Genomic DNA, 19,214 nt, shown 5'->3' with positions numbered 1-19,214 from the left:
AAACAAAAGTAAACTAGCCATAGAAACCTGGTCAATAAGAGAAATTGCTGTCACAGAAATGAAGTAAAACCAAGCTGCAGCCCCACCAGGAAAAGTTCAGATAGGGCAAACCTGGCAAGCACCAATCCTGAAGCCTTGCAAATTCAGTACAAAGGTTGTGGCCTGTTATTAGGAGTGGCAGTACTGCGTTACAGAGCTATGTGGTTACAAGGTAGTAGGGGACCCGAGGTGGAACAGTGAAGTCAGCTGTAATGGAGAGTTACTCTAGGTGACTGACTTGGCATTCTAGTGGTGGTTGCATGTATTGAAACTTATTAATACATAGGTGTATTTAATTTCGTATATGTTTAAGAAAACATCCACAGTATAAATAAATTACTGGTTTCGTAATATTTGCTTTTCTCACAGCACATATTAAATGGTTGTAAGGTTTTGTACTTCTCAGCTAAAGGATGACAGTAAATATTTATTTCTCAGAAATTACTCTTCCAGGAGTCCAGGTTGAGCAGTAAAATATTTTGGAATGATCACTGCACTGTAAAAAACAAACAACCCCCAAAACCTAGTGAAGTTTTATGCATATTTGTCTGTGTGTATGCATTTTTTGACTATATGTTTGTGTATATGGACTATATGTTTTTATATATGTATGGGTACGTAAAGCTATTGTGTTTGGTGATACTAATTCATTGTATTCTGAAGGCCAAAACTGCTTTCTGCTATGTGTATCTGGCAATCTGCTGCATTTAATGATATACTCTTTCAGTGTACATATCTCAAGTGAGCACTGAGGCAGTCCACCCAAGGAACATAGTTACATCTCTGTGGGAATGAGCAGGGGTGTGTTTTTCAAGGCTTGAACATTCACACCTGAAATACAATTACATGTCCACAGTGGGTTTGATTCATGCCTGCTTTACACTTTTTCATCTACAGTTACACGTTTTAACAGGCCTCTACCCATCTACGCTTTAAGTGACTGTCATGCATTTAACCATGTTTCTGTTTCAACTCATCCTGAGCATCACTCTCTTCGAGGATGTAGATGACCTGTACTTTTCATCAAAAGGTGTGATTATGGTGCATCCTGAGCAGAGCAGGAAACTGAGTCATTGTTCTTGTTGCTCTCCATGTCAGATTTCAGCTAGAAAAGAACTGTGAGATGTTGCATAATTAGAAGAAGGTGGGAAGCCCAATGCTGTAATCAAATTTCCTTTCATCATCTCACTAGATTCCCAAGGAAAAATTCGCAGATCCCACAGAATCAAGGTCAAGCAGATAGATTTTCCTTCCAGTTTTGTCACAGGTCAACATGATTGTTTAAATTGTCTATATTTTTCCAGCAACTGGGGAACAGCAGATAAAAATTTGATCACTGAAATTTTATATAGTGTCACACACAGTAGCACAAAACTTGGGTGCTATATGATTGCATGGCTTAGAGTTTTTCAGATGGCTTTGATTGATTTCTTTATTTGTTTGGATTGCATGTTCTGGTACATCTGACTTCATAATTTTGCTCTTAATTTGGTTTTGTAAAGTTTTGTGACTTCAGGAAACTGAAATACTAAGAAAATTCTTTGTACTATCAAGGAAAAACATTTTGTGACAGGGAAATAGATAAGTGAAAAATTATTTGTAATCAGTAGCATGTGAGTGAAACATTAGAGAACCTAAACATCTTTTGGTTTGCTCTTTTCCACTTAGTTCATGGAACACTTCAACTATTTTTGTAGAAAGAACATTTATATGGGGGAGGCAACCCTTTGCTTCACCTATTGAAGCAATCATATTGTTTAATTTGTACTGAAAATGCATATTTAATGAGAAAAGAAAACAGAGTTATATAAAATGCAAATTAAATTTACAGTTCTAATTTTCAAAATCATAATCACTAAGGTTGTTGTACTACAAAACAACCTGTGTAACCTGATAAAATGTTAAACAAATATTGTCTTCTGACACTAATTGTTACAGACCCTTTCCCCTTTCGTATTTTACTTCAAAAGTACATAGGATATTGTTCATGGGGTATTTTCTCTTAGATAAGTACAGCTTTAAGATACTGCACTTCTATTAATTCCTGTCCATGGCAGCATTGGACAGTTCACATCATAAATCTTTTATTATTCTTTTTATCATGAAGACTTTCGTCCCCTGAGGAGGGGAAGTGGAGAAGGGGGTGCTGATCTCTTCTCCCTGGGATCCAGTGACAGGACATGTGGGAATGGTTCAAAGCTGTGTTGTGGGACGATCAGACTAGGTATTAGGAAGCATTTCTTTACCGAGAGGGTGGTCAAACACTGGAACAGGCTTCCTAGAAAGGTGGTCAATGTCCCAAGCCTGTCAGTGTTTAAGAGGCATTTGGACAATGCCTTTAATAATACACTTCAACTTTTGGTCAGCCCTGAAGTGGTCAGGCAGTTGGACTGGATGATCATTGTAGGTCCCTTCCAACTGTTCTGTTCTATTCTATTCTACCCTACCCTAACCTACTGTATCCTACTCTATTCTGTTCTACCCTACCCTACCCTACCCTATCTTATCCTGTCCCTGATAACAAAAGCCATATTACAAGTATTACTGTAAGTTCTTGTCTTCATGTAAAAAAGGCCACCAATATGTTATTAAATATAGAAGATGTCAACGGACAACATTTATTACACTTTAAAATGTATTTGTTTTCATTTATCTTGATCAAATTATTTTTTCATTTTCATTTCATGCTGTCAAGACTGAATACCTTTTCTTGGTCAAGTATTAAAAAATAGTGCTAGCCTTCAGGGATATTTTGTGCTCTGCTTTTGTTATGAAGTGCTGGGACACAGTTTTATCATGTTTTCTCAAGCTCTTTGATACAATGCTGTTATTTTTGTTCAAGATACATCAATTTTAGTGAAGACTAAACCTGAACATGATTTATCCAAATCAATGCCCCCCACTCCAGACTGCATTACAAAGTCTCTTTCTGCAGCACTATGAGATAAAATAATATAATGCAAATGTCAGAATTTGTGCTAAATATAATAAATGCATACTGTGCTTGTACTTTGGGGGATATTCTACAGTATTTTATGATATATTGCATCTTTACACTTATTTCTATAAACACGTGGAAATCATGATAAAAAAATATGGCAATGTATTATTGTGATCTTCCTTACAATTTCAAAATCAGAACTATTGTGATTGTCTATGTTTCTAAAATGTTCAGTGATTATACTTTGCTTTTAAGGCTTATGTGTAGTTATATATAAACAAAACAAAACAAAAAAAAAAGAAATTGCAGGAAGACAAGAACATTCTTTTGTAATTAGCTAAAAAAAGCAAAAGTAAACCTGTAACTCCACCTAAGGTTTTTTGCAGGTTTCATTGACATGTAGGTCAAATTTGCACTGTTCTTGTGTCTTACAATCTACTTCACTTAGTCACTGGCCCAGATTGTCTGAAGAATGTTTTACACTGTATTTAAGTTTCTAGCTGATATCTTCATGCATCTAAATGAATAAGAATTTCAACAAGAAAGTCATTAAGCACACATCTTTGGAAGCAAGCTGGCTTATTTAAAACTGGTCTAAAAGTATTTGAAATTTATCTGTAAAGCCATTCTTCCTTTTTTTCTTTTTTTTTCTTTTATTGACAGCACATTCTGCTATTAAGTAAAATAAAAATTATTTCTCTGGAGTAAGTTATTTATACATTATACACTATGATTTAAAAGTAAGTCATATAGTACTGCAGAAGGAAAACTGCAGCTACCCTTTTCTACTGTTCTCTTTACATTTTAATGGAGTTTTTGCAGAATCTCCTCATTGTATATTCATTATAGATGATGCCTAAGCAAACTGACAGAAACTGTTCTGTTTACCCATATATAATTTGAATTAGATCCAAATAATGGCTTGTGCCCCAATGCGTTCTTACAGGGCAGTATTACCTGCATATTTGAGCAGATTGCCATATGGTTTTGAGACTAATAACCAGAGATTATCTTTACTGATTCTGGTATCATTTTTGACGAATGTAGGTCAAGAACAGCTCTACTCAAATGCTTACAGATGCAAAGATGTAAAATCAAGGTAGGTGATATAAGAAACAAGCCTGTAATCCTTAAAGCCAATCATATTTACCACTTACTCTTAATACAGATAAATTTCATGACACAGAATGGCATAGGATGAAAATAAGTATATTAATTATCACTGGGATATGAGGGACATTTTCAACATAAGTATAGGATTAGAGAAAGTACATTCAGGTGTGGGAGATTAGATTTTAAAGCTGAGGTACGTAGACTTTTATTACCAAAAAGATTAAATATGTAATTAGGTTTTGTGTTGTGCTTTTTATTTTTGGAAATTTAAACTATGAGAAGCATTGCTGAATAAGGCTCAAAATGTATGTGCTGTCATCACTATCATTATTCTTATGGCTTTTGGGAGAAATTATTTTGTTTTCTCACCATGATTGCTAATAGAATATTAATATTTAATATAGTTAAATGCAAATACCTTAATAAGTAATTTTACTAAAAGTAATTTTAATGTTTCAGTTTATAATGTTAAGACGATTCTCCTATATAGTTGTGGTGGGTTGACCTTGGCTGGCTTCTTGGTGCCCACCAAGCTGCTCTCTCACTCCCCCTCATCATAGGGACAAGGGGAGAAAATAAGATCAAAAACCTCATGGGTCGAGATAAGGACAGGGAGGTTGTTCACCAATTACCCTCAAGGGCAAAATAGACTCAACTTGGGGAAGATTAATTTATTGCCAGCTAAAAATAGAGTAGGATGGTGAGAAACAACAATAAAAACTTTTTCTCAGGCCTGACTCTTCTACATCCTATCCCACCAAGCAGTGCAGAGTGTGGGGAGTACGGGCTGCAGCCAGTTCAATAACAGCTCCTCTCTGCCACTCCTTCCTCACACTTCTCCCCTGTTCCAGTGCTGGGTCCCCCTCTTGGGATACAGTCCTTCAGAAACTGCTTGAATGTGGGTCTTTCCCATAGGCTGCAGTTCATGTCTCCTTTCCTTCTTATTTGTGGCCAGTAAATTACAAAGTTTGGTATCACATGCTAACGTTCTTACTACTCTTTAGACAGTAGGTAATTCAAATCTCTCCAAAATAACAAGATTGTTTCTTTTTTTGGTTTAAATTTTCATTTATTTTCTGGCTCAAAAATACACATTCTAGTTTAATACAAGATTACTTAAGTTTTGTCACATTTAGAATATTATCGCAGTATTTATTGGAAAAAATGTGAGATGAAACACAAACAGGTATGATGAACTTCTGAAAGCTAGCCTATTTGTGAGGTAATCATTTAAACAATTTCCTTTTAATAGATTGAGGTATTAGACGAAGTGATGGGACGATATTTCAACATGAAAATCCTTATCTATTCTGTTTATTTCAACAGGGCTAGAATTTCAGCATTGAATTTTAGTTTACTAGAGTAATACAGCGAATTATTTAGAAAGCAATTTGTTTCTTATTTCAAAAGTACACTTGGACCAATAAGCCATGCAGTTGTGTATTTTAAAAATGCAGTAGGAAGAAAAGCTTGGGGAAAAATGCAACTTTGAAAGTTAGTTTAAGCTAATGTGGAAATATGAATGCCAAAATTTCATATTCATAATTTTTTCTTATTCATAGTTTAAATACCAGGCAAACTTATTTGCAAGTTTTTATTATGAATTAAGTTAACCTCAATATATTTAAATTTCTTTGTACTATATAACATTATCTAAACACTATCCAGAGTTATATAAAACCTCGGTGTTATGACAATGCAATGTCCATGTAATATTATTACACTTTTATTACAGGAATATACATTCAGCCATAGTTCATTCATTTTCATCAAGTACATAAAAAATCTTGTATAAATATATATAAACAGTTTATATGCTTTATCATTTTAAATAAGAGGTTTTCTATATGAGCAAGCTCCTTCTTATGACATCAAATGCTTCAGGACACAAGGGATACAATTCATTTGGCCATCCTCAGGTGCCTATTACTATATGAGATGCTCAGGTATTCAAGATGTCCATGCAAGGCTAGGAGGTACGACACAGGAAAATCCATATCCTTCTGGAGAGGCAGTTAAAAGTCAGGCAGGATGTAGAGGCATCTTATATGACAGAATATATCTGAGTGTGGGCATCTGAATTTAGCCCAAAGAAGGATACACTATATCCTGACTTACTGCTTGCTTTTCCTCTAAAAGTTCATTCCATAAATATGATCTTCCATTACACAGTCACATACCTGCTTTATCAGAGTTTCTAACTTGGCTCACTATGGCTCAGACCTTGCCGTTTTCTATTCTGAATAGCATTAAACAGTAGTTGAACTCTAAGACTGTATACATTTCTAGCAAATTAATTCCACTGATATGTTTTATTTTTCTGAGGCATTTACTCCTATAAATATTCAGGCATCTCTCTGTACCTCCAGAGGCTTTCCACTATTCACTTCAATTGCCTGGTTGCTCAATACAGTGTGATGTCAAGATCCATCACCCTTCTAAATGAAATAGTTTCTGCCCTTGGAACTATTTTTCCATAATAACAAGAAACCAACAAACTGAAGTACTCCTCAGAGAAAACAGGTGCTTATAGACCTTTCTGCTACTGTTGGCAGACTATTAGTACTGAAGGAAACTATCTTTAAAATTAGTTTCATAGCTATAGAATGCATGAACTATAGGCTTTACCCAACATGTTCAGCCAAAAATAACATTTGAGTTAGAAATACTTAGTTTGGTTATAAGGATATAGATTTCCCATAATGAATTTTTGTTTAAGGTCATGAACACGAACACTACTTTGTTATTTTGTTACTGTTATCTCCTGGATATTCCACTGGCCAACACATCATTACAAAGGCATATGAATTCCCTCAATGTATCTTGTACAAAGATGTTTGAGTCGGGACATATGGAATTCATTAGATTTTTTTTAATATCTACCTTTTCTGAAGTTTGAATGTTTGTCATATTTTGTTGTCGTGGTTTAACCCCAGCCAGCAACTAAGCACCACGCAGCCGCTCACTCACTCCCCCCCCCACCCAGTGGGATGGGGGAGAAAATCGGGAAAAAGAAGCAAAACCCACGGGTTGAGATAAGAACAGTTTAATAAAACAGAAAAGAAGAAACGGATAATGATAATGATAACACTAATAAAATGACAACAGCAATAATGAAAGGATTGGAATGTACAAATGATGCGCAGTGCAATTGCTCACCACCCGCCGACCGGCACCCAGCTAGTCCCCCGAGCGGCGATTCCCCGCCCCCACTTCCCAGTTCCTATACTAGATGGGACGTCATATGGTATGGAATACCCTGTTGGCCAGTTTGGGTCAGGTGCCCTGGCTGTGTCCTGTGCCAACTTCTTGTGCCCCTCCAGCTTTCTCGCTGGCTGGGCATGAGAAGCTGAAAAATCCTTGACTTCAGACTAAACATTACTTAGCAACAACTGAAAACATCAGTGTTATCAACATTCTTCACATACTGAACTCAAAACATAGCACCGTACCAGCTCCTAGGAAGACAGTTAACTCTATCCCAGCTGAAACTAGGACATTTGTTCATGTTTTACATGAAGTTGAAGTAAGAAAAACTAAAATGTCAGGAAACTCTTGAGGAATTATGCTGTTAAATAAGTAATTTTCAAGGACCTGAAATGAATTGCCTGAAGTACTACACGATAATAGCAGAACTGAGATCTAACTCTCCAGATTCCTTCCTAGGGCTCTGTCTAGAGAAAGATCTGTGTTAGTATAAATGGATGTGCACCTTTCATATGTAACCACTTCTTAATGTAGCCCTTTACTTCTTGCGCTCTATCAAGCCAGATAGGCGCTTTGGATTAATTAATAAAATTTACCTATTCTTTAAAGACTGTAGGAAGTAACACAACAGTCAAACAGGGTAAACTAAGTATGTTTCTCCTGCTTAAATTTCTGAGGCCAAAAAAATTCATGTGCTCATTTAACAAGTAAAATTGTCAGCGCTTATTTAAATTGGAGCTCTTATCTGGTGATTCATGTATTCTTAGTAGTTTGTATATAACTTGTTTTTAACAAATGCTAACTAGGAGCTTTTCATTTTCAAATTTAAAGAACAGTATTTTCAGACTTTGTTTTGAACAGCAAATCTAAAAGTATTTCTTTAATTTTTATCATTGCTGTGTCTTTTCCACAAGCGGGTGCTGCTCACCATTTTAGAAAAAGTCTTAAAATGTTTTGGAAAAGATCTCCAAAGATATAAGCACAGTTGAGATTATTTTTCATGAATGGCAAGAAAAGGTAGTAATGAATGTATGCTTTTTTGCCTTCTTTTTCATTGTTCTGTTAAAAAGAATTATAAGAGTGTATAGTGTTTCTTTAAAGCTTATACTTCCATGTTTGTTTCCTACTGATATTCTGACAGTTGAAGCAGCAACAGGAGCAAAAATGAAAGGCGTATACTTGGCATTTTCCTTTGGCAGAAAATAAGAAATAGAAGAACGTGCTACTATACCAGAGAATTGTCTTTAAAATTGTCCAAAAGTTATGAATTAAAATCTTTTAGTGTGAACATATGAATGACTGTTTGTCTCTTCTTGCAATTCTGCTTTTTATTGTTTTGATTTTCTCTTTCAGACTTAAATCAAGCTGATGATTGATAATTCATTTAAAATATGGCTCACGTAAATTAATGAAACATTCCTTGGGCTTTGGTATTTGACTTAAAAATTAACCTTTAATGCTTTATACTATTCTGTGTATTTAGAAATGGCAACATAATTGCACATATATAAAACAAACCGAAAAGAGAGGAAGGAAAATGTCTTAATAGTTAAGATGGTAAACTGAAACTTGACAAGATATCTAGACACTTGCCGAAGATTAAAATCTAACTTGGCAACAAGCTTCTTATCTGACTGACTAACAGACTGTGGTAGCTCTGTTAACTCTGAAATCATCATTATGGTTTTTTTTGTGTGTGTGTCTCCCTCTACACAAGAAACAAAACTGTGTTGAATAATGTGCTCATTGGCTTACTGTGGATGTATTTAAATTACTTAAATACACAATTTGTTATAGAACTATTTTATATAATCAACAGCTACCAGTAAAAATGGCACTTCATAGTAACAAGAATTTTATTATTCTAATTTTTGCAGTTAATTTTGTATTTTTTTCTAATTGTAGCTTCCAGCCACTCTCTGTCCATTCTTACTATATATATACATTATCAGAAAGTTCTTCCTTATAGGACTATTCTAAGATCAGTGTCAAACCACTTCTTAACCTTCACTACAAAACCAAAATGAACTGATTTTCTTAAGATTAGTGCTATTACTTTCTTTTAAAGTTCTCAAATTATTCTGCCTTAATTAACTTGCTGAGGAATGGCTATGTTGGATATGGCAAGTATATTCAATGTAGAGGATACAGAAAAGCTATGTTATCATAGGCAATCCAAAGAATGAAAAATGATGGGGAAAAAGACAATCTCTGTTTAGTTACCTGAGAAATGTTTGGGGCATGGGGCAGGCAGCTGGTGATACTTGTTATAAAACAGTGTTGGATTTGAAAATTATGATTTTTTAATTATTATTATTATTGTGATTATACTGTTATTTTTGCTTTCTTTTTAAAACAGTATCAGCACATTTTATTTTACATGATTACTATTATTTGATTTATTATTACTGTTATTTGCTTTTAATCTTTATTCAGTTTCTACCAGGTGTGGTTATTAGGTTTATTTTCAAGTCATTAGTGTGGGCTAAAACGAAATTAAGTTCCTGAGAATAAGAAATATAAATCATAATGCCAATACTGAAAAATAAGCAAATTTCTTTTTATAATTGCTTATTAAGTAACTGCAACTGTTGGATAAAGGTAGTACCAAAAGCCTTCAACATTTCTTCAAAATAAGAAACAGAATAATCCAAGTGTTTTCAGTAAATTTGCTGTCACTCAACAAAAACTGGAGGAATTAAAATTTTGCAGGACAGGCCCTTATTTTTGGCCTAAACTTTATTTTGTCTGTTTGGAGACAGCCTATTTCAACCTGCGAGTTATGAGTTATTAATTTTGCATCTTATTAATTTCAGCTGTACCTATGCCAAATTATTAATAATACTGCTGTGATTAATGGTTTACCTTTTAAGGGCTTTGAGGCAAAAGAAATAACTTGTTTCATATTGAATATGAAAAAAAAAAAAGAAATGCTTTGCTGTCTTTCACTTTATAAAATTCAATCTCAAGAGTATCAGCTAGTCTATCATTTCCCTGGTTTAAGAGGAAAATTGGTCATTAGGTATTCCATATTTAAAAACAATTTATGTTTTCTAAATTAATAACAGTTTTACTTTTTTTTATATCTGAGATGAAATATCTTCACTGAATATCAAGCAAATTTCTCGGTAGGATGAAAATGTGCATAGACACAATGTTGTTTACCTTTAATGGTTTAAAATAATGCTGAATCATCTTTACTGTCTGGAAAACAGCAGATGATCTACAATTGGAATACAATTTATATCTAACTTTGGAAGCTCTTGGTAACTAAAATTTCATTATCTGGGTGCAAAATTTTCTATGAGTGACATTATACATACCCATGATTTATGTTGGGCACAGGCATTTATGCCTTCAGGTACAACTTGTGGGTTGAGATAAATGCAGTTTAATAGGTAAAGCAGAAGCTGCGCGCACAAGCAAAACAAAATAAAGAAATCATTCACTGCTTCCCATGGGCAGGCAGGTGTTCAGCCATCTGCAGGAAAGCAGGGCTCCATCACGCCTAACGGTTACTGGCGAAGACAACAACCATAACTCCAAACTTTCCCCCTTCCTCTTTATTCCCCCAGCTTTTATTGCTGAGCATGACATAGGATGGTGTGGGATATCCCTTGGGTCGGTCGGGGTCAGCTGTCCCGGCTGTGTATCCCCCCAACTCCCTGTGCCCCCCCAGCCTCCTCGCTGGTGGGGTGGGGTAAGAAACAGAGGCGGCCTTGGCTCTGTGCAAGCACTGCTCAGCGATAACTAAAGCATCCCTGTGTTAATCAATGCTGTTTTCAGCACAAATCCAAAACAGAGCCCTAAACTAACTACTGTGAAGAAAATTAGCCAAAACCAGTACAGGCAGTCACCAGTTTCACACTATTTAGTGGATCATGTTAACAAAGATGATGGTTATAGGGGATTGGATTCAGGTTCTAATTAAGACAGCACTTTGTTGTCTTCAGATACGTTAGGTCGTTAGACTTCTACTTTAGTTACTGGCATATGAGGAAGTAAATGTAGCAAATATTTAGTGGCTAGCAAGCAGCATAGCTCTACGGGGTCCATTAACTGTGTCTGCCACATCTCTCCTGTGAACACCTAAAATGTTAGACAGTTCATAATATGTTGTTTAATAAAGTTGTAGTTTAATTAAACATTTTCTCCGATGTTTTTTGTTTCAGAATTTCTTTATTGTTTTCATTGGTGACTTAAGGGAACTGAAACCCAGTTACAAATTTATATTTTTGCAAAAAGAGATGCCTAAGAGCTATATTTATAATAAATTCTCATTGTTCCCATTTAAAAATGTTCTGTATTTGTATGATCCTGAGAAGAGAGAGAAGTGCTGTTACTTTCTTAAAGAATCTTTGCAGAAAATGTCTTTAATGCTGTGTTTAAAAAATTCCCTTATATTTTAGAAAATGTTCCCGTACCTGTATTTTCTTCATGCTTACTGTTGCCATGGTCTCAGTATTGTGGTCATACTTCTATAAGGCATTCCTCTGTATTTATAACTTGTACCTAAAAATAGTGATTATCCTCTGATCACACTAATTTGATATGGACATTCTTGTGGTTTTTTGAGTTGGTGAAAAAGAGATGTCTGGAGTTCAAATTTAATCATCCATAGAATTTGTGCATAAGAGTTACCTAGTTTTATTGCTATTTCTAGTCAATGAGCTATGTTTCCTCTTACACAGGATTTTGGGCATAGTCACAGTGACTCTTAAGACTTGAAGGCATATCACTGTAGGAGAGGTGGGCTAGGGAAACAGCACATTTTTTTAAAATTTTAAGGAATACTGGCTCCGTGTATGTACTCTCTAATGCTGGATTCATCTTTTGAAATTGTTTCTATATTGTGTTGTTCTTTAAGTGAAATAGATGCTCCACAACCTTGTTTAAAGCTCTGGTTTAATCACCTGGCTCATTTCTACTAAAAAGTTTAAAAATATTTAATAATCTGAAAGACTATAGTAATATTTCCATGTTCGTGCCTGTAGCAATGGCTTCTTTCACTTCCAAATCCCTTTGAGTATGAGGTGTTTGTAAAAGAAATGACAGCCAGGGACATTTGCATGAACGTGTTACTTTTAAAGTTTACAGAGCAGCAGGGAGAAGATGCAAAGGAGGAAAATACTATTATAGTTGAAGCTAATATGTCAATGAAATGGAGTAACCTGCAACAGTTGTAAACACCTTTCATCCAAAGCCTTTGTAACGAACACATTTTCTATTTATAATTTTAAAACTTCAAGGATCCTCAATTCTATTTCCCTGTTCTTCATATATTTTACTGTAGTTTTACTGAGGAAACAAACTGTCTCATTTCATTTTCTCATCTTTAAGAGGAGCTCCTTCAAGGAGGCCCTGTTTCTTTCTTTTTCTTTTTCTTTTTTTTTTTTTTAATAAGACACAATTCCACTAGCACATGTGCTTTTCTGAAGTTGTTTGCTTGATCTGCTTGTAAATATAAGAGACATCTTACAGGTAGTTCTCTTTTCTGCTTGTATCTTAATACAAAATTTACTGCTTTCATTTTTTACTTTGTATTTACCGTAATGCATAAATTTCTAACATATTTAAAAGAGAATAAAACAGGTCTTATTAGTAGTGAAAAGAACATGTACACCTAGGCATTTAGGAAGTGTCACATTGCTGTGTTCCCTACTGCTTCTTCCAGGAAGAATGTCCATACAGAAATTTCTGTTAGTACAACTCTGGTGCTGCCTTTCCCCATTACTTGCTATAGTAGTTATGCTACCAGAAATATAAAGCGTGCATGTGGCTAGGATAAAGGAAAATGCTTCTAAGGAAAAAGTAATTATGACAGAAAATTCACTTGCAGAACTTCCATATAGGTACCTCCTTAGATGTCTCATATTTTTAAGCTTTTTTGTTTTCACAGGCTATTTATCTAACCATAAGTAACCATTCTGAGTTGCTTATAAGGGAATTTTGACTCATACATTTCAGAAAGCAAACAGGATCATTCTTCTGTAAGAAGTATCATTGATCATCCAGAAACAAACATAATAGGTTTGGAAGTAATTTTTGTGTTTCCAATTTTTCTTAATGAAAATTATTTTCTTTATTTTAATCAGTTCAAAGTAAGCATATTTAATGATGATGATCAGATTAGCATTACTGGATTTTTTTTAATTGCAAAACAACATTAAATCTGGAGAAGCGTCTCAGAGCTGCTTTTTCTCCCCCAGTATATAAATCAATATTATTTAACCACATATGGGTATATTGTTCTTGCTGATATTAGTTCAATCCTTTAAAGTTTTTCCCATGCTGTATTCATATCTATATCCGTACAAAACTGTCTTATGTTCGTTCGTTCTCAAAAATAAACTGACAAACAACCCTCCCTCCATCTAACAAATCTTAAAAATTCCTCTGATGATTCAGAGCTTTATCTACAGAGGAACTAATTTTATCTAAATATATCTATGTAAGCATTAGTGTCCCATAGTCCTCCAAACTCACCAGGGAGTCAATGGAAAGGGTAACTCTAAATGGCAGTTTGGTCTACCTTAAGACAGGTAATGTGACTTGCGTTCTGGGTGCCATTTTCTGTCCACTCACTGTAGAAGGAACCATGATTAGACTGTGTGCTTAATGTTTACATAGTAAAATTTAGGTTTTATGAATCATACTAAAGGAATTTAAGTTAGACCTCTTAACTCTCAATCATTTGAATGTCTTTCCAACACATTTTATGTGTTAGCATAGAATAACAATTAACTTGGAAGTGAAGAAAACAAGATTTCGTTTAACATTGTCTAATATTTCTTCACACAGAATGTATTTCCTATAAAGAAACTTTTCTTGTGACATTTCCTATATGCTTAACCAGGTCTTTAAATCTTTCATTTATGGTTTATATCCAATTACTTTTTTGTAACTTAGTTTGTTATTAAAGAGGTGAACATTCACATTTGCTTTTAAATTGTAATGTAAAAGAATTTGTGAGTCTAACCAAATGGAGCATATTTAAATAATACATTACCATATTTTCTCAAGGAATATTCTATCAGGTTTCGTCCCCCACATAAAATAAAAATTGTATTAAAAGTCTTATATACATAGTTATTTTTATTGCCAGAAACAACTCTGCTTTTATGCTTCTACATATTTTTCTTGGTTTTCTTTGGCTTTATTAGTCTTGATTTAGTAATGAAATTTTGCATGTTAACCACTGTTATAATCTGGGAATACTAGAAAGTACATCAGGAGCAGATGGAAATGCATATTATTTTATCTACAGCATATTGCCTGAAATTCTTGTGATTATTGAAACATAATGTAGATAATGCAGTACACTTTATCTCAACATCTGGCAGGTCTACAAAATATGCTGTAAAGGACCTGTATTAGATCACAAAACAAAACCTCTGACCAAACCTCTGTCAAAATAATTATACAGATATTTGTGTCACTGATGTTTTTCATAACTATGGATATCCTAGGAACATTTAGCTTTTCTTTAAACCTCCTTCTCTTTTGCTTTTTAATGACAATCCTGTAAATATTAACTCCACTTTTAAACATACAAGGGGTCTTTGTCCTGGAGTCAATTTTACCATACTTTTAAAAATATAAACATACAAATAGCAGAGATGGCAAAACAAGGTGTGAGAAGCAAGACATGAATTCATAGCAAGAGGCAATACAGGATCTTAAATCAATGGGCATTTTATTGAAAACAGGCTTTTTTGGGGGTTAGAAACTGAAGTAACATCGTTCAATGTAAGCCTCATCTGCTCTAGTAGTGTAAGTTCCTCTCTGAAGTTTATAGGACTAGACTCTTCCCATTCCAACACGGAGAAATGAGATGTGCTGGCTTTCTTTTTTAACATTGAGAAAGTTTAAACAACTAGCTTAGCTTGGATGCTGCCTTTTTACAGGGCTAAAATTTGGATTAGCTTGGATGCTGCCTTTTTACAGGGCTAAAATTTGGATGAGATGAATTCTGCCTTGATGATCACATAGAAATAAACTTAAGTGGATGGAAACCATTGCTTTTCACATGTTGCTGCCAAAATAGCAGCATAATATGGCTGATGCAGAAAGCCCAAATCTGACCCAAATACTGGTTTTAGCCACAAAACAGAAGAGAAATTAATTGCATTTTCATACAGTGGCTGAAGTTGTGTGAAAGTCTGCCTAGGGTTATCTGCAAAACTTAGTATAAAGGTAAAATGAGTAATTTTGCGGGAAAATCACTGTGACTCACTGCACAAGTTGTCTGGAGAAACCTTGGTATCAAAATACAAAAAGGTACAATGTACATATGTATACCTACATATAACCTGCAACTACTTCTCACCAATACCAAACTCTAAAAAGTGCTTGTCTTAGATGTGTTCTTGTGTACAAAACTAAATCCATTTTCATACTTTATTTTATCTTATAAAATTACAGTTTCAGTAAATTAGAAATACTTTTTCAAGCAACTCTGAGGGATACATTTTTAATTTTCTGGGCAATTCATGATTAGACATGGAGTGAAATCATAGTTTAGTGTTTATAATTTATGCAAGGAAATACCTGCTTTTGTATTTCTGTGCACCAGCCCTCCTCCACCTTTTTACGAATTGACAGTTCATACCTGCCATCATCTTATTGTATTGATGAGAAGGTTTTAATTTCATATACTGCCAGTATTATGCTATGTAATTTTTATATAATTATTATGGTAAAAAATTTACTGATGTTAATAATAACTTTACAATAATAAGAACAATTATTGCCAGTTAGAGGTGATTGGCATCTTTAGTATATGATACCTCAAAACCGCTATGGCAAAGACTTCCTTCTTGGAGACAGAAGTTTCTCCACTTCTGCTTTTTATATATATCTTTCGCAAATCAAGTAATACTAACTGAAATCATGAGTGAGTGCTTCATGACTTGATTTATGGTAATCAACTAATTTGTTTGAAGACTAGAACAGATCAGATAACCTGTGGGTATGTCTTGAAATAACTGTCTTATTTAATTTTAATAGGTCATAAAGCTTGCTTTTGAAGAGTTTGAACTGGAAAGAGGCTATGATACTCTTACTGTTGGAGATGCTGGGAAAGTTGGTGATACCAGAACAGTGTTGTATGTGTAAGTACAGAATTTAAAAAATTTTCCTTGGAAATTTGTTGTCATATGTTGTTTCTTCTGGATCATGAGATATCTATTTAACTTTGTAATTTTAATGTATGTAATTTGTTTATATAATGTAAGCTTGAACAATTTTCTCTGAAAGTAATTGAATTTTATTACAAAATTCACTCCAGATCTTTGGTAGCATCTTTATAGGCTTTAATATCAGAGACTAAAAACTGCAGAGAACAGAGATTTTTTTTAAAAGCAAAACTTCTTTTAAAAAACAAGTACTATCTGTATAACTCTAATTGTATTCACAAGCAATTAAAGGAATAAAAAAAAGACTTGGATTTCAGCAAACAGAAAATACAACTTGTGTAAAATAAATAACCCATTGATTAATTTCAGAATTTTTATACTTAAAATTGGATTTGTGAACAAAATTTTCATGAAAGCATATAGGCCACTCTTCAGTAAAGTTAAACATGCTTCATGGATTAATATAATACAATATACTATGTTATATATAGTATAATATCTGTAGAAAGTGTAGGAACTTAAAAAAATTTGAAGAAAAATTCCAAACTAGATAGCTAATCTTAAGATACAGGCCTTTAATACTGTCTGGGCTAATGGAAAGAATAGAATCCTGTACAGATTGATTAATCTCATCTACCTTAACCACCTCAGTTTGGTTGCATATGCTCATTTTCCTTCCTTCATAACGGGAGCTTGTGGTCACAAGATATTTTGGTTGTAGCTTTTAGAGGGTTAAGTTAGCATATGAATCCTGATCACTAAACACAAAACAAAATTACAGGGTTAAATTCACAGTGACTAAATAAAAGAAACTAGCAGCATTTATTTCATAATAACATTACTTGACATTGCATGGAAATCTACTGGATAAAGATAATATTGAACACATTTCATAAAAAGAATCCGTCATCATTTTATACTCTGAGGGGTTTTTTTATCCATATAAATTATTGAAATGTTTATTTGACGTAATTATAACAAATAAGTGCACTTAATACCCACACAATTTATTTTAAATTAATTAGAATATTTTTGGAGGGTCAAGTCTGTGGACAATAACTTCATTATGTGTATTTGTTTATGAATTTATAGTATTTATTAATGGCTATTTTCTGAACTATGATATCAAAGTACATAAATAAACCTAGTTTAATTTGTCTTAAAAGCTAACACTGGAAAATTATTGGATTATTGGATTTGCGCAATGTGTGTGTTTCTTGTGTTGCAATACCAAGTAGCTGCTACTGAGTAAATTGAATTCCACGTTCTGAGTACCTGAGAAAGAAAATAAGAACGAAATCCTGTGTTAAGAGCTTAGACTTCAAGCTAACAAGAAAAGATTTGAGCTGGGAGTGAGAATTTCAACACCCATGTTTATTTTTTCGTGTTTTTTGCAGACCAATTAAATATTGCAACAGTCTTTCTGGGGATGTTAATTTAACTGCTTGTGAGAGACAAAAGGATTTGCACTTTTTCTTTTTTGTATTGGGATACATTTTGGCTTACAGGGATCCCAAAACTCCTTCAGAGTCAAGTTTTTGAACTTAGTAAATTTGGTACCCCATATTGTTCATTCTGTTTGTTACACTGTGAGTATTTCACATATCAAAGTTTGCCTTTTTAAAATTACTTATCAGGTAACCGTCAAATCTGGGGTTTTTTACCTTTCCATTTGAAGGCATTTAGCCTGTGCCCACATACTCCACATTTCTTTTCCATGACTGCCTAAAATAAATAAATAAATAAATAGATAGATAGATAGATGGATAAACAAACAAACAAACAAATAAAATAGTCTTAGCTCATATTAATTGCTATTTTTGGTATCTTAGGAAGGCAGGCCCCCATAATCACATCACCTCGTATAACTATTCATCACTTTACTAACATTTTGAAGATCACTGTAGCAGACATTCACTTCAGAATCTACCATTGGCATTTCTGGCACTAGTACAATGTTCTCACTAGAGACATGCAGTACTTCTTCTAGCCCTTCCTTCAGTATGATTTTTGACTAAAATAGCTACTATTTTATCCTTATCACTCTACAGCCTATCACTTAGAATTACAGTACAGTGTTGGTCCTTCCATCTTCACTGTAAACAGTATCTTTGGCGAAAATGAGGTCTATGCAATTAAATTTATCTGCCTTTTGGGTTGCAATACTTTGTACATTAGCATTACCCTGAAAATCATTTGAGAAAGTAAGTGATTAATAGCTTCTTATGTACAGTGGAAATACAGGAAGGCCCAAGTATGAAACTACAGCATCACAATAATTAGTAATTAATCTGAATTTCTGTGATGACACTGTTTTTGCAGTTATTAAACACTGGATTGTATCATGCATTATGAAATACATTATATTTAAACTGCATCACAGATACGCTCCATTTCACTTGCTTTGGAGATAGGTCTTCTGTGGATGTAAAGTAAATTTCCTCATAAAACACTAGGTCCACTTGTAGACTACATTACCATGAGAAAGCTCATAACTAAATGTCAAAGTGATTTTCTTACAAAAATTTTCTATTAGTTGGTTTTAATAACTTCTGTTGTATTTAACGAGGTTTGAGCAGCACCTTGCAGGTTTTTATTCTTCTCAGGGGAATGAAGAAGCTTATAGCAAAGACTTTTCTGGCTATATTTAATTTATAATTTCTCGGCATCTCTTAAAAATAATATAGCTTTTCTTATGCTGAGCAAGTTTCTGTTGGCAGCTTAAATGCCAGCATTTCTGCAGAAATTCTACAAAATATCACTGTAGAAACTCATGC

At 33.9% G+C, this 19,214-nt stretch overlaps 1 protein-coding gene across 1 annotated transcript in view; it reads left to right on the top strand.

Annotated features, from left to right (window-relative positions):
• Positions 1–19,214, top strand: part of CSMD1 (CUB and Sushi multiple domains 1) — a 1,239,551-nt gene that overhangs the window by 847,362 nt on the left and 372,975 nt on the right. The window contains exon 11 of the mRNA XM_030037616.2: positions 16,310–16,413. Within this exon, the coding sequence (XP_029893476.1) occupies positions 16,310–16,413 (104 nt within the window). The remainder of the gene's footprint in view (positions 1–16,309; positions 16,414–19,214) is intronic.

Source organism: Aquila chrysaetos, chromosome 15, assembly GCF_900496995.4.
Source record: "Aquila chrysaetos chrysaetos chromosome 15, bAquChr1.4, whole genome shotgun sequence".
In the NCBI taxonomy this organism is placed as follows: Eukaryota; Metazoa; Chordata; class Aves; order Accipitriformes; family Accipitridae; genus Aquila; species Aquila chrysaetos.
Note: the sequence above shows the minus strand (reverse complement) of the source record. Positions and strands in the feature narration are given on the sequence as shown.